This window comes from Dermochelys coriacea, chromosome 3 (assembly GCF_009764565.3).
Source record: "Dermochelys coriacea isolate rDerCor1 chromosome 3, rDerCor1.pri.v4, whole genome shotgun sequence".
In the NCBI taxonomy this organism is placed as follows: Eukaryota; Metazoa; Chordata; order Testudines; family Dermochelyidae; genus Dermochelys; species Dermochelys coriacea.
Window position 1 is genome coordinate 139,729,397 of NC_050070.1, and position 25,597 is coordinate 139,754,993.

At 39.6% G+C, this 25,597-nt stretch overlaps 1 protein-coding gene across 5 annotated transcripts in view; it reads left to right on the forward strand.

Annotated features, from left to right (window-relative positions):
* Positions 1-25,597, forward strand: part of FMN2 (formin 2) — a 277,143-nt gene that overhangs the window by 224,455 nt on the left and 27,091 nt on the right. For all 5 annotated transcript variants that reach the window (XM_043511421.1, XM_043511423.1, XM_043511422.1 and 2 more), the window contains 2 exons: positions 1,664-1,715; positions 22,294-22,443. In XM_043511421.1, the coding sequence (XP_043367356.1) occupies positions 1,664-1,715; positions 22,294-22,443 (202 nt within the window). The remainder of the gene's footprint in view (positions 1-1,663; positions 1,716-22,293; positions 22,444-25,597) is intronic.

Below are 25,597 nucleotides of genomic sequence, written 5' to 3' on the forward strand. Positions count from 1 at the left end.
CATAAGCTTTCGTGATCTACAGCTCACCTCATCGGATGCCTTTATCATTAATGATTATTCTTACTACCAGATTGAAGTTCACTTTCTGCTCTGATCATTTCTGGCCACTGTTCCAACTGCTAATGGTTTCAGGATGCAGTAGCATCCTTTTTTAAATGTAGAAGTTAGTATTTCAAAAGGTGATATACTTATAATATTGAGAATGCATTATTTGATGAGTATGGTTGGCAGCACTGACATGCTAAAACGGAATGAAAAGTAAGAATATTTCTGGATTTTTTTGCCATATGTTACAACCCTGTATAGAAATTCAACCTTGATGAAGAGAGGACTGAGAGGGGACATAAGTTTTCAAGTACATAAAAAGTTGTTACAAGGAGGAGAGAGAAAAATTGTTGTTCTTAACCTCTGAGCATAGAACAAGAAGCAATGGGCTTAAATTGCAGCAAGGGAGGTTTAGGTTGGACATTAGGAAAAACTCCCTCACTGTCAGGGTGGTTAAGCACTGGAATAAATTGCCTAGGGATGTTGTGGAATCTCCATCATTGGAGATTTTTCAAAGCAGGTTAGACAAACACCTGTCCGTGATGGTCTAGATAATACTTAGTGCTTACATGAGTCCAGGGGACTGGACTAGATTACCTCTCACGGTCCCTTCCAGTCCTATGATTCTATGACAACAGAAAGCCTCCACACCACTTAAGATCCACTTACACCCTCAAAATAGGCCTTGCAAATTACTCTGCAAATCAGCAAACTTTTGCTCTGAGGGACCAAAGAGGGGAATCAGATTCCAGGTTGAAGGACTACCTGTTAAAATAAGTAGTAAGTTTTTTTTCGTTAGCCTATACACAGGAATCAATTTCATCTGAGCTTGCACATCCACGTAGCATGCATTACTGTTGTTCCTCAGACTGGTAAAATCTCTGAATTGAAATGTGTTTTGGTTTTGTGTGCCTCATGTATCAAGACTCCTGCATAAATAAGATAAATTGGAATAAAATGAAAATCAAAAGGAATTTTAAAATGGAAAATAGAGTCTTCACAAATGTATAGCAAATATGGCTCAGCGTTTTGAATTCTCTTTGTTAGCACCATAGCTGGCAAAATGATAGCTGTCTCTGACTGCGGGAATGAGACTCTCATTAAGAATGCACTAATTGTAGAGTTTGTGCATGCACTCATGTTCATTACTGGTTTGGATCCTGGCTTTCTTAGAGATGCCTCTTTCTTAAGGCTGTACTCCAACACTTAGATCAGCTATGGGGCTTTTACTCACAGTCACCAAATGTAAATATTAGGGAGACCTCGTTGGAGGGTATTTTTCAGTATTTCTCCCTGAAATATTCTTTCCCTCTTGGTCCATAAGAGCCCAAGTGTATTGATTTTCAGGGGGCATTCCAAGGTCGTCTTTAAGCCTTTTTCATGAGGTGGTCCCATTTATTTGTGTTAATTGGAGGGGTTTTTTTTCCTTTTAAAATGTGGCTGTGTTCTAATTCATGGTTGATTTAGAATTGATATACATGTCAATAAAACCTGATGTTCATTCTTATAAATTAAAAAATAAATACTTTACAGACATTTTCAATGAAAAACATTTATCGCTAAAGAAATTTGTGGAGTATTCTTCTTGTAGCTAATCCATTTCCTGTCTGTTGCACAGCTAAAATTGACCAAGAAAATGAAGAGAAGTCACTGACAGAAGCACATAAAAGGTAAGATGAACTAACACAATAAAACTTTTTCCTTTGAAAGATGTGTTTTCATTAGAATGTACTGTATTGTAAGCCAACACTAACAGAATTTTCTGGATAGCGAAAGAAATGCATTCAGAAAATACAAGTGATATTTATTTAATGTCAGCTTTGTTTTGAACTTTAGAATAGAAAATCAAAACGACCCAAGCATGCACAGAAGACTATTATAATGGGAAATATACCCATCTTTATGTCTTAAAAAAAAAAAAGACAACATTGGCGTATGAGTGAACTGTTTGAACCACAGTTCTTCACTTATGAAATGTCTGCTGTACTAAGTTTTTTTTTAATATCAAGGATGTGTATAATTAAATGTGATTTGATCTGTAAGAACTCAAATTTTTCTTCAAATGACTTTTGTGATGAAACCACAAATTTCATTAACTATATGAGCAGTGTAAAAGTTTCAAAATTGGGAAAATTCCCCAATTTTGCTGTATTGCACAACTTGTGGTGTGTGCGTGCCCAAGTGTGGGGGGGTACATGTTTTTTAGTGTTTGTTTAAATGATGGAGTAAAAGGTGAGGACAGGAAAGATTACTTTGTCAGTCACAGTAAAGGACCAAAATGAAAAATAAGTAAACAAACCATTTATATTCTGATCAGACTGATAAATGCATTTCTTTACCTGGTTTTATTTGTGGTGTATAATTAATGAATTTTATTTTTACCCAGTACTAGTGAATGCAGTTGGAACTTACTAGATATAAGTGTGTAGATTAAAATGCTTTTTATAGTCTTTGGTAATTAAGTGCAAGGAGTTGTCTCTTTTGGTGTTAAACCATCCTCGCTTTCCATAGAATTGTATTTAATTATTGTCACAGTGCCAAAGTTACACCAGTGAATAGAAAACTGCATAACATAGTCATCTTTGATTTGCTCTTGTCTCTTTAAATTCAACTGGCAGAATATAGGATTGCTAAGTAGTGCAGCATAAATACTTTTGTGATTGGGGCTCATCTGAAGCCTTGGTAAATTATATGTAAGACGTTATTAAAATCATTTAGAGGTTTATAATTGCTAAACTGCAGGCTCAGTATTCTTAAAAGCTGTGACCCAAATCCCATAGTAAAACCCAATCTCTGGGTAAGCAAGGGAAATTTTTGAGCACTCCTACTGTATTTTACTGTAAATTAATTGTTCTGTTGGGGGGGCTGTCAGACTTCAAAGTTCACTTCCAAACCTGGCAAATCCTCAAGGATTCTGTCCAGGGACCCTTGCCTCAGCATTGCCTTTGGTTTCTGATTGGTTCCCCTTCCCTGCTTACTCCCCATTTCCTTGCCAGCCTGGCTTAATTGGAACTTTTCTAATGATGCGTGCCTGTGGCCATGGCTATGGCTACACCTAATGTCTATAGGGACAGTGGGAAGGAGAACAGAATGTCCATCCCCGTGGTCCTTCCTCTGGTCTTGTCCATTCCTGCCCACCAGCCCTCTCTCTCTCCCTCTCTGTCTCTCTGCAGAACCTAGATCCTACGTAGGTTGGTGGGGAAAGGAATTATGCCTTATAAGCACATCATGCATTTGTCTAGCAAGGATGATATGGACTTTTAGCAACCTTTATGTTGTTTTCCAAAAATTATGTTAAGACCCCAAGATTTAATACTAAGAGACAGAACTTACTCTGTCCACTCACTAGCTATGGAAAAATACATTTACATGATAATATTTCTTTAACTTCTAGCCAGAAACACACTCTCCTTTTCGCTAAAGCATAGAATGTTAAAAATGGACATCTCCATAAAAGTACAGAAACTCTAGATAAAAAGCACTTGCACAAAAAATCTAATTTGAATAATGTTTTGGACTCAGTGCACCAATGTGTACTTTAGAAAATACATTTATCCCTTCTTTCCCTTCCCACTACTGAAATTCTTATTCAGCCACTAGAATAAAACTTTTGCTAAGATTTTGAAGGTCGCTTCTTGGTCAATCTCCTTTGAGAAGGATATATTCAATGCTAAAGTTTTCTTTAAATATCTTCTAAATAAAATGCTTGGATGTTGAACTTTTTTTAAAGGACGAGAGTTTAGGAATGCTAAATAAGAGATTAGTTACATTCTGTTAATCATAGGTAGAACAGCAATGTATTGGATGAATAGAGAAGTAAGTACTACAAGCAAAAGTGATGGATTAGATGAAGCAAAATTAATGTGATTAATGTACTTGGATTTTTCTTTTTGAAGTGGTTAACTTTAGCCTACATACAACTTAAACACTTAAAATCTACCTCATGATAGTATTTCTTTAACTTCTAGCAAGAAACAGTCTCCCCTTTTAGCTATAGCATAAAATGTTAAAAATGTACATTACCATAAAAATACAAGATTCAGAGTAGCAGCCGTGTTAGTCTGTATTCTCAAAAAGAAAAGGAGTACTTGTGGCACCTTAGAGACTAACAAATGTATTTGAGCATAAGCTTTCATGAGCTACAGCAATCCGATAAAGTGAGCTGTAGATCACGAAAGCTTATGCTCAAATAAATTTGTTAGTCTCTAAGGTGCCATAAAAATATAGAAACTCTAGGTAAAAAGCACTTGCAAAAAAAATCTAATTAGAATAATGTTTTGGGCTCAGTGCAACAATGTGTATTTTAGAGAAGCTGAGTTGTGCAATAGATGAGCTGAAATGGAAAGTTAATCTTCCACACAAAATAAAGACAAAGAAAATGGAATGTCTGCTCCAGAGACTCCATACAGTGTATAGCTGTTCATTTGTCACAAGTGAGAAAATGTTTAATCAGTTCTGAAATGATGTATTCTCTCTTTATTTATCGTGTTTAGTGACTTTAAGAGTGTCAGTATGTAAAGTGTTTATCCAAGGAATGGATTTCTGGCACATGGATAAAATGAAAAGTGAAATGTTTAGCACACAATAGGCATATGTTCCAAGGTCTCTCTGAGTAAGTATCCTGAGATGAGAAGAAAGCACACAGGTCTGTGTTTATCTAGCTTACGCAGGCAGACAAGGAAGGCTCCAGCCTGGTATTAACACTGAAGTGACATGGAATGTCTTTGCCATACCCCAAACAATTACATCACTCCCTTAACAATATTGATAAAGTGCAATAAAAAGGAACCTGGCACTTTCCAATTAGACCCTCATTTGTAAATACTTGTGAACCTGTCAAATACTTCACAAGTTAAAGTAGGAACCACTTTTTTTTTGGAGGGGGGAGAAGAGAGGGAGAATGTTGGGAAGAGAAGGGCCATGAATTATATTTTACATTGTTTTCATTTTAAATAATCCTTAGGTAATTTAGGTTAAGCACTTCTCATTTTGTCCTTCGGCCCACAGCTGAATGGCTGAAATACTGAACTTCTGCTAGGTATTGATGGATGGATGAAGTGACTTTCTACTAAAATTAGAACACTTGGCCTTGTTTTCACAAAGAATTAAGAACAATTTCCTCTTCTTCCCCCTACCCCTTTTCTTTGTGTTCAGCTACTGAACATTTTTGCTTGCTTGACAAGTTTTTAATCATGACCTTCATTTTCTGGGAGTGGGGAGAGAAGTTTTAGTTCCATTTTTTGGGGGGGAAGGAAACTGCATTTAATGCAATTTACAAGGGATAAGGTTTGATCATACAACTTACGACAGGAAAAAGAGGCCCACAATATCAGACAGTCATTGTCACCAAAATACAGTAGTTATGATAAAGAAGTTCCCTTCCTTCCTTCTCACCCCCTCCTACACATTTCATTGCAGGTTTAGAAGATATTTAAAGAAAACTTTAGCATTGAATATATCCTTCTCAAAGGAGATTGACCAAGAAGCGACCTTCAAAATCTTAGCAAAAGTTTTATTCTAGTGGCTGAATAAGAATTTCAGTAGTGGGAAGGGAAAGAAGGGATAAATGTATTTTCTAAAGTACACATTGGTGCACTGAGTCCAAAACATTATTCAAATTAGATTTTTTGTGCAAGTGCAATTGTTCTGTTGGGGGGGCTGTCAGACTTCAAAGTTCACTTCCAAACCTGGCAAATCCTCAAGGATTCTGTCCAGGGACCCTTGCCTCAGCATTGCCTTTGGTTTCTGATTGGTTCCCCTTCCCTGCTTACTCCCCATTTCCTTGCCAGCCTGGCTTAATTGGAACTTTTCTAATGATGCGTGCCTGTGGCCATGGCTATGGCTACACCTAATGTCTATAGGGACAGTGGGAAGGAGAACAGAATGTCCATCCCCGTGGTCCTTCCTCTGGTCTTGTCCATTCCTGCCCACCAGCCCTCTCTCTCTCCCTCTCTGTCTCTCTGCAGAACCTAGTGTCGTAAGTTGTATGATCAAACCTTATCCCTTGTAAATTGCATTAAATGCAGTTTCCTTCCCCCCCAAAAAATGGAACTAAAACTTCTCTCCCCACTCCCAGAAAATGAAGGTCATGATTAAAAACTTGTCAAGCAAGCAAAAATGTTCAGTAGCTGAACACAAAGAAAAGGGGTAGGGGGAAGAAGAGGAAATTGTTCTTAATTCTTTGTGAAAACAAGGCCAAGTGTTCTAATTTTAGTAGAAAGTCACTTCATCCATCCATCAATACCTAGCAGAAGTTCAGTATTTCAGCCATTCAGCTGTGGGCCGAAGGACAAAATGAGAAGTGCTTAACCTAAATTACCTAAGGATTATTTAAAATGAAAACAATGTAAAATATAATTCATGGCCCTTCTCTTCCCAACATTCTCCCTCTCTTCTCCCCCCTCCAAAAAAAAAGTGGTTCCTACTTTAACTTGTGAAGTATTTGACAGGTTCACAAGTATTTACAAATGAGGGTCTAATTGGAAAGTGCCAGGTTCCTTCAAACTGGACAGTCTCTACGTAAAAGAATGAATGGACACAAATCAGACGTCAAGAATTATAACATTCAAAAACCAGTTGGAGAACACTTCAATCTCTCTGGTCACTCGATCACAGACCTAAGAGTGGCTATACTTCAACAAAAAAGCTTCAAAAACAGACTCCAACGAGAGACTGCTGAATTGGAATTAATTTGCAAACTGGATACAATTAACTTAGGCTTGAATAGAGACTGGGAATGGATGAGTCATTACACAAAGTAAAACTATTTCCCCATGGTATTTCTCCCTCCCACCCCACCCCCCACTGTTCCTCTGATATTCTTGTTAACTGCTGGAATTAGCCTACCTGCTTGTCACCATGAAAGGTTTTCCTCCTTCCCCCCCCTGCTGTTGGTGATGGCTTATCTTAAGTGATCACTCTCCTTACAGTGTGTATGATAAACCCATTGTTTCATGTTCTCTGTGTGTGTGTATATAAATCTCTACTCTGTTTTTTCCACCAAATGCATCCGATGAAGTGAGCTGTAGCTCACGAAAGCTTATGCTCTAATAAATTTGTTAGTCTCTAAGGCGCCACAAGTACTCCTTTTCCCATTGTTTCATGTTCTCTGTGTGTGTGTATATAAATCTCTCCTCTGTTTTTTCCACCAAATGCATCCGATGAAGTGAGCTGTAGCTCACGAAAGCTTATGCTCTAATAAATTTGTTAGTCTCTAAGGTGCCACAAGTACTCCTTTTCTTTTTGAGAATACAGACTAACACGGCTGCTACTCTGAAACCTGTGATTATGCAAGGCACTGAATTTAGCCGTATAGAGTGGAAATCTGTCAACTTCATGAAAAAACTCGCACAGATACAGACAGACATCATCTTCCTCTCCAAATGCAAACAGATGGACATCATACCGAAAGGACTGAAGGTAAAAAATCCATTACAATCTACATACCACACAGACTATGCTGACAGCTTGTGCCACACACTCTCAAGGAAACTGCGGAACCACCTGATCAACATCCTCTACAGCAAACAGGGAAAGATTAAGAATGAGCTCTCAAAACTGGATACTCTCATAAAGAACCAACCTTCCACACAAACTTCCTCGTGGCTGGACTTTACAAAAACTAGACAAGCCATTTACAAAACACACTTTGATTCTCTACAAAAGAAAAAGGACACTAAGCTATCTAAACTACTATATGCCACAAGGGGCCACAACAATGGTTCCCGTAACCCACCCAGCAATATTGTTAATCTATCCAACTATACTCTTAGCCCAGCGGAAGAATCTGTCCTATCTCGGGGCCTCTCCTTTTGCCCCTCCACCCCCACGAACATGATACAGTTCTGTGGTGACCTAGAATCCTATTTTCGACGTCTCAGACTCAAGGAATATTTCCAACACACCTCTGACCAACATATTAACCCACAGAGACCTTCCTGCCAACACTACAAAAAGAAGGATTCTAGATGGACTCCTCCTGAAGGTCGAAACAGCAGCCTGGATTTCTACATAGACTGCTTCCGCCGACGTGCACGAGCTGAAATTGTGGAAAAGCAGCATCGCTTACCCCATAACCTCAGCCATGCAGAACACAGTGCCATCCACAGCCTCAGAAACAACTCTGACATCATAATCAAAAAGGCTGACAAAGGAGGTGCTGTCGTCATCATGAATAGGTCAGAGTATGAACAAGAGGCTACTAGGCAGCTCTCCAACACCACTTTCTACAAGCCATTACCCTCTGATCCCAGTGAGAGTTACCAAAAGAAACTACAGCATTTGCTCAAGAAACTCCCTGAAAAAGCACAAGAACAAATCCGCACAGACACACCCCTGGAGCCAGGACCTGGGGTATTCTATCTGCTACCCAAGATCCATAAACCTGGAAATCCTGGACGCCCCATCATCTCAGGCATTGGCACCCTGACAGCAGGATTGTCTGGCTATGTAGACTCCCTCCTCAGGCCCTTCGTTACCAGCACTCCCAGCTATCTTCGAGACACCACCGATTTCCTGAGGAAACTACAGTCCATTGGTGATCTTCCTAAAAACACCATCCTAGCCACTATGGATGTAGAAGCCCTCTACACCAATATTCCACACAAAGATGGACTACAAGCCGTCAGGAACAGTATCCCCGATACTGTCACGGCTAACCTGGTGGCAGAACTTTGTGACTTTGTCCTGACCCATAACTATTTCACATTTGGTGACAATGTATACCTTCAAATCAGCGGCACTGCGATGGGTACCCGCATGGCCCCACAGTATGCCAACATTTTTATGGCTGACTTAGAACAACGCTTCCTCAGCTCTCGTTCCCTAATGCCCCTACTCTACTTGCGCTACATTGATGACATCTTCATCATCTGGACCCATGGAAAAGAAGCTCTTGAGGAATTCCACCATGATTTCAACAATTTCCATCCCACCATCAACCTCAGCCTGGACCAGTCCACACAAGAGATCCACTTCCTGGACACTACGGTGCTAATAAGCGATGGTCACATAAACACCACCCTATATCGGAAACCTACTGACCGCTATTCCTACCTACATGCCTCTAGCTTTCATCCAGATCATACCACTCGATCCATTGTCTACAGCCAAGCGCTACGATATAACCGCATTTGCTCCAACCCCTCAGACAGAGACAAACACCTACAAGATCTCTATCATGCATTCCTACAACTACAGTACCCACCTGCTGAAGTGAAGAAACAGATTGACAGAGCCAGAAGAGTACCCAGAAGTCACCTACTACAGGACAGGCCCAACAAAGAAAACAACAGAACGCCACTAGCCATCACCTTCAGCCCCCAACTAAAACCCCTCCAACGCATCATCAAGGATCTACAACCTATCCTGAAGGACGAGCCATCGCTCTCTCAGATCTTGGGAGATAGACCAGTCCTTGCTTACAGACAGCCCCCCAATCTGAAGCAAATACTCACCAGCAACCACACACCACACAACAGAACCACTAACCCAGGAACCTATCCTTGCAACAAAGCCCGTTGCCAACTCTGTCCACATATCTATTCAGGGGATACCATCATAGGGCCTAATCACATCAGCCACACTATCAGAGGCTCCTTCACCTGCGCATCTACCAATGTGATATATGCCATCATGTGCCAGCAATGCCCCTCTGCCATGTACATTGGCCAAACTGGACAGTCTCTACGTAAAAGAATGAATGGACACAAATCAGACGTCAAGAATTATAACATTCAAAAACCAGTTGGAGAACACTTCAATCTCTCTGGTCACTCGATCACAGACCTAAGAGTGGCTATACTTCAACAAAAAAGCTTCAAAAACAGACTCCAACGAGAGACTGCTGAATTGGAATTAATTTGCAAACTGGATACAATTAACTTAGGCTTGAATAGAGACTGGGAATGGATGAGTCATTACACAAAGTAAAACTATTTCCCCATGGTATTTCTCCCTCCCACCCCACCCCCCACTGTTCCTCTGATATTCTTGTTAACTGCTGGAATTAGCCTACCTGCTTGTCACCATGAAAGGTTTTCCTCCTTCCCCCCCCTGCTGTTGGTGATGGCTTATCTTAAGTGATCACTCTCCTTACAGTGTGTATGATAAACCCATTGTTTCATGTTCTCTGTGTGTGTGTATATAAATCTCTACTCTGTTTTTTCCACCAAATGCATCCGATGAAGTGAGCTGTAGCTCACGAAAGCTTATGCTCTAATAAATTTGTTAGTCTCTAAGGTGCCACAAGTACTCCTTTTCCCATTGTTTCATGTTCTCTGTGTGTGTGTATATAAATCTCTCCTCTGTTTTTTCCACCAAATGCATCCGATGAAGTGAGCTGTAGCTCACGAAAGCTTATGCTCTAATAAATTTGTTAGTCTCTAAGGTGCCACAAGTACTCCTTTTCTTTTTGAGAATACAGACTAACACGGCTGCTACTCTGAAACCATTGCAGGGTAAGAACAGCATCATGTTACTGGCACATGGTCAGAGCTGTGTCTGGCCTTCATATCTTCTCATACGGGTTCTTGTAGAAGCAGAAGCTAAGTAGTAAAGCCAGACCCATCAAAAATGGCAACAGCAATACTGCAACAAGATCAATTTGCTTTCCTGAACTGTGTGCCTGTGAATGAACAGCTGCAGCCTTAGTGCCCATTATTATGCTCTTTTGGTCAATATTTCCTTTGGGCCTAGTTCAAAGTCTGGTTCCCATATTAAGTGCTTATCTCTTTAAAAAAAAAAAAAAAAAAGTGGTACGCTAGTTTCCCAAAATCAATAGCACTAGAGGATTTAGCAGGAATCTTCCTCTTCCATCACCACAGTGCCTGCTTGTAGAGAAACACTTTAGAATCCATGTACAAGTTCGCCTTCAGAGCTTGGAGCGTGTCCACTTACTTGTGCTATCCATTTGGCAAATTATGAAACAACAGATTCTAAGCCCAGTACTGTAGCTACTAGCTGGGCTAATAATGCTTATATGTAGGTGAACCCTAACAGATTCAGACTGGGTATCTGACATCTGTCAAAAACAATTAATTTGCACTGAAAATTACTCAGTTTCAGATGATTTAGGTGGAGCCTCTGAAAATGATGTTGCTTGGAGTAGTGCATGTTTAGAGTCTTCTAGATTATTACAGTGTGTCCCTTCCAAATATTATAAACTATATTTTATGTATGTTTTCACTGTTTTTTTATGTTTTCAGGCAAAATGGTGATAAAATGTGATTACCAGGAGGCATTCACATTTAAGGGCTGCTTTCCTTTGGACTCCTTAGATGGCCGAAGGCTGTAGAAAAGAGTTTTACAAGTGCATTTTGCTATTGATCCCTGGTAAAGGCCAGATAGACCAAAATGTTGGATTATCATCCTAGCTGGATTATGTTGTGATTGATTTAGATTGATATGAGAATTTAGAGTAAGTTCTGCTATGTGAAATTGAAATTTGCTCTGTGATGCAATAACAGTACTTGATGTATAATAAAAGGACAAATGGTTTCTGCACACTAACGTAATTACTGGCAGGGGAATTTAGGATGAGTACAATTGGATATGGAACACCCATCTACTCATTTCAGGATGTTTTTGGTTTGGGGTTTATTTCATTATTTGATACAGGTACTTCTACATTCCAAGGATTGCAAGGTTTTAAAATGCTTCCCAAGTGCTGTCTCTCATGGCAGCTCTTTGTTTTCTGAACTTTTTTTTTTAATGCATTTAGCAATGTTATGTTGCTCTCTTTGCTGTAATAACAGGTGAATTGTGGGAATGTTTATCTCCAGAATTCCCTGAGAAATAATGTAGGCCTGACAGGACACTCCTTGCATGCATAGAACTTCCATCAGCTTCAATGGCATTAGATGTGGTAGGGACCAATACTTCACACCTGCTCTTGTGCTGACAGGTTGATGACACCTAGAGTAATAACAAACCTGATGGTAGAATGGTACTGTTGAAAAGCAATACCTAGAAATGTAGCACCTAAGTCTGGTAAGCCTTTAAAACCTTAAATGTTGCTCCCACCCCGCTCCCCACCACACAATGGTTTGGATTTCCTTCAAAGGGGATCTGCGAAGCTAAAATATAATTGAATGAATGCTTGAAATATGTGTTGAAAGCTCCCACTAGCAAGGCTGAGAGTGGAGAGAGAGTTTGAGCAGAAAAACTAAAAATTAACTGAAAGTTCAGAGAATATGGTTGGACTCTTTCTTTCTCCTCTGGGTCCCTTTCGCTACTGTTTTCCTTGCCACTATACCCTTGTGACCTTCCATTCATTGACAGTTGGTTTCTTCCCTGTTAGATCTCCTTCTCACTTGGTGGCTCATATTACTGGTGTGAGTTACACACAGTAGGAATTTACACATCGTAGTTATATATTAGTTGTAGCAGGAGGAAAATACTCAATGGGAAAAGGGCTGAAAAAGGAAACAGTTAATGTATGAGCTTAGGAACTGCCACACATGAGATCAATGGTTATTCTAGTCCAGTGCCCTGTCTCTGATAAAGGCAAGTGTCAGACCATGTAAATGCCCTATAATGGATAATTAGGGAACAACATTTCCCATAAAGGAAAGTTTTTTCCTAAACCCAGGCAGAATCATGAAAATGTATGTCCATTTATAAAATGTTTCTTATCTAATTTTTGAAAAAAAAATCCATGTACTTTCTGGTTTTTGAATGTTTAAGTATTATGTTGTGGGTTTGGGGTTTTTTCCCTTTTTTTAAATTTTCTGTTATCAGTTTTAAATTTATTGCCTTTTAATTTCATTAGGGAACTTCAAGTGCTAACACAAACATATATCAAATGGGACAAGACTTAGAAGTACCAATTTTATGTCATTGAAGATTGTTGCTTCTTGGAATAGCTAGTTCTAAAGCTCATGAGGAGGGTCTATTCTTAGCTCTACAGTAAATGAGATGCAGGAGTTAGTTCAAGAAGCAATTATAGTGGAGCTACTAAGTAATAGTGACACCAATATAATTAAGGTCAGTATCTTTGGGGTAAGAATCATACTGAAAATTAGCACTGTGGCACTAAGCTTTTAGAAAAGGAGATTTCTAAAAAAAAAAAATCAAGGAGCTAGTCAAAAAACGCTCTAATTGCAGACATTAAAATCCTTAGATCCAGCCCGTTTGCTTTTTTTGACAACTGCTGCATGTTCAGCAAGTTTTTTCACTACAGTGATGCCAAGATAGTTTTCTTGAGAGATTATAGCTGAATTATAATATGATTAATTATATTTTTCTTGCAGCATGCATCATCTTGTGCTTAAGTAACACCATCAAACCCTGGTCATCAGCGGGCAGGATCGAACCGGGGACCTCTGGAGCTTAGTGCATGAGCCTGTACCACATGAACTAAAAGCCAGCTTGCTCTTAGCTAAGGCTGTAGAGCAGACTCATTTTATCTCTCTCTCTAAGTGGTCTCAGCGCCACTAGATGGGACAGAACACCACACCCAGGAGATGTGTGGGTTACACTTACATGCATTAAAAGTTATCTTCTATCATATTGCCCAGTTGGCAAGTGTAGCTACATTCTTCTGTAGTTCCTCACAGTTTAGTCTTGTCTATCCTAGATAATTTTGTCATTCAAATTTTTGTTGGGAAGTGGAGCAGGAAGAGAAGAAAATAGAGTAGGAAGAGTAGATATGTCCCTGCAGACATTGCCCTCTTCCCTTCTGTTGTAAGAATCACCTTATGGGTTAGTTCCTGATCCAGCTCCCAATGTCCTGGGCACATCAGTTAAGTTAGACAGTTGCAAGGAATGTGGTTTAATTAGGCCACCACTTTATTAATTAAACTCATCTGGGACATATCCAGCAAAAACTTGTACTGTGCAGGTCATCATTCCTTCCTTAATTGTTTCCACCTGGTAGAGCCCTGCTATCAGCCCCCCTTTCTTCCATGGCAGGTCCCCAGACCATTGCTGAGCCATCACCATCCTCCCCTGGTAGAACATGAGGGTTAAGAGACTGAGGAAAAAGAGCTATCTCCTCGCTGTACCAAACATTAGGAGCCCCAACCCTGCCACCCAGCTTCTTTAGGGGATGCCAGGCAATAGCTGAAGCTGTGTTTAATGTTGTATGTATATTGCGTCTGATAAGATGCATGTGGAGTTCTCTACTTATATAATTAAATAAATTGATGTCCCTCATCCTGCAGATACATCCAGTATTACAGAGACATTGGGGTTCACCAGCATGGAGCACCTTTCAAGACTGGGCCTATGTCAATAAAATAAATTTCTCAAAGTAAAACAAAAAATATTATGTGGAAGGTCACCTTGCATCTCACACACACAACTCCTTTAAAAATGGTAGCATTATGGTATGTCTACACAGCATAAAAAAACTCCAAACCCAACCCTGCAGCAGCGAGTCTCAGAGCCCAGTCAACTGACTCTGGCATACCGGGCTTGCACTACAGAACTAAAAATAGCAGCGAAGATATTCAGGGCCGGGTTGGAGTCCGGGCTCTGAGACTCAGGTGGGTGGAGGAGTGTCTCAGAAGCTGGATCCAGTCTAAGTGGGGAAGCATACATTGCTATTTTTAGCCCTGTAGTATACTCCCCATGAGCCCAAGTCAGTTGACCATGGTTCTGAGTTTCACTGTCATGAGTTGTTTTGTTTTTGGTTGTGATTTATTTTCAGTGTAGACATGTATTTAAATGCATTAGGTTGAGAAGATAAGGTATGTTAGCAGAACAGCTGGAGGAAAGTTGGAACTTAATATGAGGTAAATACCTCTAGCTTGCTGCAATGAGGCCAACAGATTGTGGGCCAGACTCACTACTATTCTGGGTCAACTGGCACCTTATTGTTCGTGCAAGTTAAACTGGCTAAGGGATTATTAAATATAATTGAAGCTCATATGTTAACATACATCTTCTCCTGACTTTCAAAGATGGATGTACATGAATATACCACAAATGGCCAGTTAAGCACACAGGTTACCATGTTTCCACGTAACTCAACAGGCATGCACAATTGTGATAGTTGTGTGACTGTTAAGTTGCAAACATCAAACCATGGAAAAAGAGGCCAGATAAGTCATTGTTTTGTCACCTGAGGATTCCTCTACATCAAGGTTGTTCAAAACAGCCAAAAGGAGGGCTAGGGTTGTGGTCCAGGGTTTTGACAGCTGTTACAGAATATCAAAAACCATACATTGAGTAAAAAGAAATAATTTAGAATTCTGTTCACAATTTATTTGTATTTAATTACAAAACTTTCACAGCCCTGGACCCAGAGATCCTGCTCTTATTTATAGAGCAGGTACAGCACAGGCGATGACGTTGCAAGATTCCCCAAAGTGCCCTACCAAAATATCTCAATCCTGAGCTAAAGGGGATAATTCTAGGGTTGAAAAGGTAGGTTAGTCTCCACGCTCACTTCACACTTTGGCCTCTCTGAGAGTTCCAACGAGATTGCTGCTTTGTTCCAGTCGTGGCTGTAGATTTTGTATAATGGGCTTTGTCCATGGGAAACTAGACCGAGAAAGCCAACAACCACTGGATGGCTTCAGGCATTAGATTACTGGCCTGGGCTGCATTTGAATTGGCATTCTAGAGACAAAAGGCATAATCCTTTAGCAACATCCTGAGTCAATCAGTCCCCTGCAAATTGTAACTTTTCCAAATAAATGATTATGAAATAGCTTAAACTCTGAATGTTGCATCTTGAATGTAACGATTCTCTGCCACTTACACTGTACGTTCTGTGACAGTTGCTGAATCTGTAAGTGTTGCTGAATCTGCTACACTTATTATAAAATATAAATATTTATGTTGTGCAGTTATATTATTTATTCATTTATACTTTTGATACGATCAGTTGTTATCATTAAGCGTTAAGGATGTTGAGTGTTCATTGTCATATTAAGAATAGAAAAATACCACATAATACTAGTCTGCCACAGTATAATTTGTTGGCCTTCTACTTTTATGATTTATGTTGGGTCGTGGCTGGCATAGGAGTACTCTGTGAAGATATTCCTCCAAAACATTCCCCCCCCATACTAAGTTGTTTGATTTTTTTTTTTCCCTTTATTGGAGCAATAAAACATTTTTGCATTCAGTATACGTTTATGGGATGGAAGGGGTGAGATGAGGAAGATGATTTAGAATGAAAAACATTGCAAACATTTGGAAACTTTTTATGGGGGGCAGGGGAGAAACTTGAGACCTTAGTGTGTTCTTTAAAGCACAAAATTACAAAACCCATAGTTACACAATATAAATCGGCAAAAGCAGGGAAAGATTGATGATTCCTGGCAGTTAATTTAAAGTGGTATGTTAACTTGGCTTTGTTTTTAATACAATAATACTGTTTTCTGCCTAACAAAACAAAATTTGCTTATAAAATTTTGAATGCTTGATTTTCCCCCCCCCATACTTGTTTACAATCAAATTTTCCCACTTTTCATTATGCAAGACAAGGATGGCAATAGGTGGAAATGTGTAAAAACTGTATGAAAATGCACTCGTAACCTTGAAACCACAATAAAAAGGGAACCTGAATGAAATATACCAGCTTGTCCAAGTGACTGTTTGGAATCCTGTTTCTTCCAGTCTTCTATCTCAGAAACTAGGAGGCTGGCTCCTTTTATCCCTTTTTGAAGCAGGACCCAAGAGGGAAGAGGCTTAATTCCACCTGCTAGAGCTGCTGAGAGCCCTCCAAATCATAAGCCCAACCTTGATCAGATAGATGGCGGTTCCATGGTTACATGTTCTCACCACTGTGTTTATGCTAAAAGAGCTGTATATTCTATACAAGAGACAACAGAATATTTGTCATTGCTTTTGCTGCTAAACAAAATGATGCTGAGAGGGGTTAATATGACAATTCATTTGACTAATTTTCCAGAAAGCAGCTACTAATTGCTAGCTATATACTGTACTCTTGTTTTCATGTCTCACCTTAAATCAAGGGCCAAATGTTGCCCTTATTACAGACTTATAAAGCCTCGATACACAAGTTGGGCCTTAATATAATACAACTCATGTCAAATTTAAATAGAGCAATAAGTTGCATGCACTTGTATAGTGTCTTGTTGATTACATCTGTTTGTTCTTCTCCCTCTCCAAACACACCTACACTTCCCCTTACGTGACCTTAGTTATTAGCTGTTTTACCTGTAATCTTAATCACTGGATATCATGTACTTTATGAAGTAGATAAACCTATTATCTGAATCAGGGAATGCTTCTGGAACCCAAAAGCCTCACAACTACTACCAGGAGGGAAAATCCCATGAGGTAATGTCAATTACTTAAACTCAAATTTACTTAAATGAGTAATAACTTTAGTGCATATCTGCAACAGCTGACCATTTAAACTCCAAAACCTGAGGTATCAGGAGCATCCAAAAATAGCTGCAGTTGAAGTCCTTCATTTGTTGTTAAACAATCTAGAATCATCTTCCATGGTCTCCATGTTCAGATTGATCACTGCTGCTATGATGTGCCTTCAGGTGTTTGTTTTGTCTGTTTGGACCCATGACGTAGAGAGAGAGAGAGTGAGTGTGGGCTAACCATCTCTCAGTGAGGTCAGCCAGGAATTATGTCACTGCAAGTGAAATTCAAACCATATCTCTGGACCTACAGTTACCTTTATTTGTTGGCTGCTGGAGCCTGGGTAGCCCATCCTGAGGAGAGACTGCAACTGTTTCTTCACTGCTGAGTAGTATTAACTCTCTTAATTTGAGGATGAGCATTTTTAAGAAATTAATTAGAATCATCTCCATGCACACACATTTTGTTGATATTGATAAACTGGTCAGATGAATGGATAGTTGTCCAGTCGATGACGCATGGCAGATCTGAATTTGAATCATTGTGTGCTGCTGTAGTGTGTTAACTGGGAACAAAAAGATAAAGCAATCAATGGCTTGCCTTCAAAGTATTTCTAATTGATTTGACCCAGTAGGTCGACATGCTGGTGGCGAGAAGGTTTAAAAATGTGATTCAGGTTTTTCTAATAATGCTGATTGTTATGTTTAGTAGTTTTGTAGTCAAATATCTAAAAATGCACAATAGCAGAGGTGTAAAATATGTAGCATGTATTGATCCATTGACCTTTTACCCCCAATTGGGGGTATTGCAGATTATGTATTCCTTAAAACATCCGATCCTAAACCGAACTTCACACCCCTTGATAATCTGTACGTTATTCCCTGATAAACAGAAACGTCTATGCTTAAACTCTGTACTGTTTTCTTTTTATTTTAACATCATCTTAATACAATTTTTAGGTCTAGGATGTTTTTCTGAAATGTGCTTGGAGATGAAACAATTAAGTTTTTAGAGACTAGGTTGGGGAATGGAAGACGGGGGGAGGAGGGAAGCTAACCACCTTCCCTAATCTCATTTCCGTATTTATTTTCTCAGAAACCACCACCTTTGCAGATTTAGCAGATTTAAAGATATTTAAATGTTCTTTGGGACCAGTGTGGGGAATATGAAAACCTATTTAAAATCCTTTTAACAGATATTTGGCCTTTGCCCTGTCTGGATAGGCAGCAGTGTGAACATCAATGCCTTATTTTTAATCAGGCTTGAAAAGTCACGCTGACTGGAACAAAGCCACTGACCTCCTGTACCTCTATTAATCCTTGAAAATAACCCTAACCCTCTCCTCTCCCACCTTCTCTGACACACAGATTTTGTGTTGTTTTGAAACATGACTTAGTAGTCACCTTTCATTTGAGGAACTCGTAGTGCTTTATGAACATTAAGCAAGTTCCACAACACATCTTTGGAGTAGTAAGTATACCCACTTCACAGATAGGGAAGGTGAGGCACAGGGAGCTTATGTGACTTTCACAAGGTCCTGTGTTACTGAAACAAATTTGGAAATGGAACCCAGGAGTCATGACTCCCAGTCCCCTACTCTGACCATCATACACATGCTGCATATATAGCTATAAGCTCTATTGAAATGTGTTTATTAAAGGATCATGTAGCGGGGTGGTCACCTGCTCCGGTCTTAAAGGTCTTAAAATAGTCCAGGAGAGGGCTGTGGCTGGGAGCAAGCAGTTCCCAGGCTGATTGGGGAAAGCGGGCTCAGCTGTTGCCACACCCCAATCAGGACTCAGCTGGCCCTTATAAGAGGGCAGTGGGCCAGGAGCAGACACTCTCTCTCTGCCTTTAGAGGGAGACGGGCCTGGCTGCTGGGGAGTTTGAGAAGATAGCTGGAGTGGACTAGGGCTGGGGAAGGCCAGAGGAGCTGGGAGGCACCAGACTGGAAAAGCCCCAGGCTGCAAGCCTGGCAGACGGCCTAAAAAAGTGTACTGGGGTTGCAGGGGGCAGCCCATGGGTAGGCAGAGGCAGCAGATCCAACCCCCCCCCCTTGCCTGTGATGACTGGCTAATACACTGCAGTCCGCTCAGTGTGTGGGGGCTTAATGGTGACTGGCAGTAGCCAAAGACTGAGGCAAAGTAGGGAGGGGGAGACCCAGATACTGTGAGGGTACTGCCAGGAGACAGCACCCTGGGTAAAAGGGGCACCAGGGTTGGGGAGGGATGCAGGGCCAGTGGCAAATGGGACACCGGCCTGCAGAGGGTGCTCCAGAGGCTGGAAAAGCTAATTCCCTGAGAGACCAGCAGGAGGCGCTGCAGGGGTGAGTGACAGACCATCCGTTGTGTGACTCAGTAATGTGGTCTGAAATGGCAATATCCACTCCTAAACTCATTGGTTTATTTGCAACTTTGTCTAAGTCCCTTTTGGTAATTGAGCCATATGCTCAATGTCCCCTCCAGAGTCAGCTTTGAGGTCTCTCTATTTTAACATATGTAAACTGTAATCTTATGGATTGCAAAGTTTGATATTCACAGAGTATGCTAATGTAAACAAGTTACTTCTTCCCAAATTTCATTCTGGGGATCTAGGGTCACTTCTCCCTCGCTTTGTCTTGATCTTTTGCTTTTCATATCTGAATCCTGCCACCTTCTCCTTCGAGATACAATAAGGAGAATATCAACATACCTCTGACTAAAGAAGTTGAGATGATTACCTTGGATTTGTTTCACCTGTGCTTCCAGGATAGATAAATACCTGGATTCCTGGGGCTTCCTGCTTTTAGGTCCAACTGTGTTGCAGGTCGTGTCTTCTGCATTTGCACTAACAGGTGTTAGAAAAGTGACACATTAACTGACAATCTGCCAAGCTTCTGGTCTTTCACATTTTACAAGCAGCTTAATTTCCCCTTCCCTCAAATCGGTTGCCGTGGGAGGTGATCAATCCAGCTGGGGACTTGCATTCTGCTGTAACTGACTGGAAGAAGGAATGCCATTAGCTAGAGTTAAACATAGATGTATGGCTGAATTGGCTATACTGGTGGTTCCCAGCAAGATTAACAATGATCAGAGGAAAAGCCTGACTAACTCCCTTTGATCCCATGGATTGTTAATGAACGCCTTCATGTCTTCTGTAAATGTTAGTACCATTTATCAAACTCAAACATGTATTTGTTGGATTTTCATTCTGGCCTGACTCCCTGCTTGATGAGATAGTTTCATGTAGAGCGATTAAAGCTTGTTACCTCAAATTTAAACACATTACTTGAGATGACTATTTTTCATTCTCTTGTGACGCTCATCTTCTAGTCAGGTTGATAATTTTTTTTCAGATCAGTCATTTTGCTACTAGGGTTCCCTTGTTTCATGCTATAAATGGGTCTGATATCCTTGTGTCATTTGCCTCTTTGCCTAGGTGTTTGTCAAAACAGAGCCTCTTCTTTCTTTGAGCTACTGATTTTTCTGTGTTTTGCAAAACACAGAATGGTCTTTAAGTAGCTTACTCAGAAATGGCCACTGATTCAAAAGGTACCTGAAGATTCCCAAGCCGTCCTGTAATGCCCGTCACTCTCCATATGCTTTTGATTAGCTGTCTGGCATGTGCACTAACTACTGTCATAGCACTATTGCTGTAACTATAATTAAGGTAATCAGTCAGTTGATTCAAGGGTGAAATCCTAACCAAACTGAAATCAATACCAAAATTTCCTTTGTTTTCAGTGGGGCCAAGATTTCACTCTGTGACTAATATGGTCTCACCATGTATGGTTCATAAAATGTTATTGCATGGGTGGTTGAATAGTAGTAATCTGAACTATCATGTGGGGCACAAAACTGGTTCCCTGTCTGTCTAATCTCTCTCTTTTAGTGTCCATTGCTGTACTGTCATCTTGTCCCATTCTCCTGCACCCCAAATCAGCGGGCTTTGGAAGCATTATACGAATAGTGTAATACAAAAATAAAATAAATATTCTGAATTATGTTCTGAGCCATTTTGTTGTGAAAAAATGTTGTGGACAAACTGGCCAATTTTTCATAGAAACGTGAAAGTTTGAATTCTCATATTTTGATGTAATTGTTCTTTGAAGAATATTTTGAACATGTTGGCATTTTTAATTACAAATAAAATTGGATGAGATTTCAATAAAATTATCTCAAGGAATAGGTGTATAACTTTATCCTTTTGAATTGAAATTCATATTTTTTTCCATGTTGGACCATTTTTTAAAATTTGGAACTAAGAGAGAGAAGCTCTAATTATGGGGGGTTTTACATTTCATTGAAATCACAGCCATTGTGCTAAATCTTGGCACAGTCCTTGGTGTAGTCCTCTGTATCCTTCAAGAGCAATTCTTGCTTGCACTTCAGCTCTACATATGCTACTTTGTCATCTATGCTAGCAATATCTATGTTCAGAAATGTGTGTCAAACACAGTTATGTCAGAATCATGATTGATAACTATTTTCTAGTATGACTGTTGCTTGAAGTTTTACTATTGTCTAGGGTAGAAAAGAATTGTTTTAACACCACCTTTCTACGGACTGCTCCACCTAGATTGTCTATTGTAGTGTTTCATAGTGAAAGACTGTTTGGAACTGCTTTAGATTTCAGCTCTGTTTTAAAATAGTTTCAAATATAATAAAAATGCAATGCAAGGAAAGGCATTGAGGTCTGGCTTTGCTGGGCTCTGAAGAGAGTACATTCATTCTTGGCTTTAAAATGGACAATGCTTTGGTCAAAAACAATGTGTGTGTTATTAAATACCAAACCCCAACCATTGCTGAGGAAATATATTATAACAGAATATGTACAGGAAAACATCAGAGCTAGATAATCCATATATTTCACTCCTATTACCAATGGTAATTGTGTATTATGTCAGGTTTTCAATGCAGAAAAAAATTCTATATCAATAGATAATAAAATACTTGATGCTTTTGTTGTCTTTGGCAGCTTTTTGGAAACTGCAGCCTATTTCTGCATGAAACCAAAAATGGGAGAGAAGGAAGTGTCACCTCATGCTTTCTTCAGTATTTGGCATGAATTCAGTTCTGACTTCAAAGACCTCTGGAAGAAGGAAAACAAACTTATTCTGCAAGAAAAGTAGGTGTCTTCATTTTTACAATGACTGTTAATATTCTTTCTAAAAGAGTATTCGGAGCAATATCTCAGGAAAAAATCAACATGGGCATAAAAATGCATCTAATGTCTTTCAAATAGCTTCTGATACAAACTTTTATTATATTTTTTTATAAATACATCCTAACAATCATGAAGTAATCAGTAAAAATGTCAGTTTGTGCCAAGATTTTTCTGTCTTTGGCCACATGACCATGAATGATGCATTAGAGCATGTAATTGATACATCACTATTAATCCAGCCAATGAAACATTATTCACTTAAGTCCTGAAAGTCATTGAGAGGTTTTTTCATTCATATGTTACAGTGAGTCATAGACCGGGCTCAATATCCAGAGATGATATGCTAAAATATTTGACCTATTATAGCAGGGGGAGACAAAAATCTAGCAAGATTATCCCACAAAGAGAACCAAAACAAATAAAATACCCAAACTCTACTTTTTTGAGCTTTCTTGCACCATGATAGAAAGAAGGCTTGATCACTTAAAAAAAAATTGGCATAACTGCCTGTGCCTTGTGTAACCCTCTAGTATGTGTGTATAACCTGTTATACACAGGTGCCCCTTCGAGCTGATTCACAGATGATGTGGGTCTGTTACAGCTCTCAGCTAGGAAATCTTGGCTCTTTAGCGAAAGCTAGTATGTTGGCTAAGATGGTGGCTGTCATATAAGCGGGAGCTTGTCCAGTCATTCTAACACCTACTCAGAAGTGGATTACACCTTGTGTCAGAGAAGCTATTGTATGCTATATATAGTTGTTGTTTTTGGTAACTCAGTGAGCATAAGAATGTTGCTATGATTTAATAAATGTCAAAATAAAATGAAATTTTACAGATGTAGGCCTGAAACAGCAAATGTTTATAGACATGCATAACTTTACACATACAAGTAGTCACAATGACTTCCATGGGAAATTAATGAAATTACTCAGATTACCAAAACTTGTCATGTAAGCACATAGTTAGGCACTTAAATAAAAAGGGCTTGCTTTTCAGAAGTGCTGAGCATGCCCACTGAAATTAGATTACTGAATGGCTAAAGTCAATGGAAACTGTAGGGACCTAGCACCTAGAAAATTAGGTAGCTAAGTCAAATGATTGATTTTTAAGTATAGGGGAAGATATTTTAGAGTGAATTCCCTTTTCACAATAAAGAAAACAAGGGCTGGATTCTGATTCTATGGCAAGTTTATGGAGCAAATATTAACACGGTGAGGGTACTTACTGGATGGGGGTGCACTTCATTTTACTGCCTGTCTGAAATGATTTCATATACTTAAATCTCTCTTTAATATTTAACTTCAGCCCAAGTTCATTCTGTCTCCAGTTTCCCATGCTATAGTTGCCAAAGGTTTATCTTGTGTTTCCATGTATTTTTCATAAAATTGTTTTTAATTTTTTTTTCTTTTTCAGATTATTAGGTTATTTTCCTTAAAATGGTGAGAACTCTTCTCACAATACATATTGTTTCTTTTTGTGTGTGTTTGTTTTTTTTAAAAAGGGGGGAATACATTTTGACTCTTTAAAAGATCAGCTCATGGAAAATTTTGAAAACACTTTTTTAGATTCTCTGCTAGTCATACAAATGTTTGTTTGCTTTGTTTCTCCACATATTTTGAAGTACAAGAGAAGTTGTAATGAAAACAAGACCATTAACTGTTAACTTGCTTGGGTTTCTTATTACCCGACCTGAAATCATTATCCTCCGTATATGGCATCATACATAGTCGGTGTGGAGGAGATTATGATGATCTGAAAAAAGAGGTCCATGATTTCCCATGGGAAAAATTCATCCAAGGCAGAAAAACATCTAAGAAACAAAGACCCACTTTTATATGTTTCAGAGTAGCAGCCGTGTTAGTCTGTATTCGCAAAAAGAAAAGGAGTACTTGTGGCACCTTAGAGACTAACAAATTTATTAGAGCATAAGCTTTCGTGAGCTACAGCTCACTTCATCGGATGCATTTGGTGGAAAATACAGTGGGGAGATTTATATATACACACACACACACACACACACAGAGAACATGAAACAATGGGTTTTATCATACACACTGTAAGGAGAGTGATCACTTAAGATGAGCCATCACCAGCAGCAGGGGGGGGGAAGGAGGAAAACCTTTCATGGTGACAAACAAGGTAGGCTATTTCCAGCAGTTAACAAGAACATCTGAGGAACAGCGGGGGGTGTGGTGGGGGGAGAAATAATGTGGGGAAATAGTTTTACTTTGTGTAATGACTCATCCATTCCCAGTCTCTATTCAAGCCTAAATTAATTGTATCCAGTTTGCAAATTAATTCCAATTCAGCAGTCTCTCGTTGGAGTCTGTTTTTGAAGTTTTTTTGTTGAAGGATAGCTACCCTCAGGTCTGTAATCGAGTGACCGGAGAGATTGAAGTGTTCTCCGACTGGTTTTTGAATGTTATAATTCTTGACATCTGATTTGTATCCATTCATTCTTTTACGTAGAGACTGTCCAGTTTGACCAATGTACATGGCAGAGGGGCATTGCTGGCACATGATGGCATATATCACATTGGTAGATGCGCAGGTGAACGAGCCTCTGATAGTGTGGCTGATGTGATTAGGCCTTATGATGGTGTCCCCTGAATAGATATGTGGACAGAGTTGGCAATGGGCTTTGTTGCAAGGATAGGTTCCTGGGTTAGTGGTTCTGTTGTGTGGTGTGTGGTTGCTGGTGAGTATTTGCTTCAGGTTGAGGGGCTGTCTGTAAGCAAGGACTGGCCTGTCTCCCAAGATCTGTGAGAGTGATGGGTCGTCCTTCAGGATAGGTTGTAGATCCTTGATGATGCATTGGAGAGGTTTTAGTTGGGGGCTGAAGGTGATGGCTAGTGGCGTTCTGTTATTTTCTTTGTTGCGCCTGTCCTGTAGTAGGTGACTTCTGGGTACTCTTCTGGCTCTGTCAATCTGTTTCTTCACTTCAGCAGGTGGGTATTGTACTTGTAGGAATGCATGATAGAGAGCTTGTAGGTGTTTGTCTCTGTCTGAGGATTTGGAGCAAATGCGGTTATATCATAGAGCTTGGCTGTAGACAATGGATCGTGTGGTATGATCTGGATGAAAGCTAGAGGCATGTATGTAGGAATAGCGGTCAG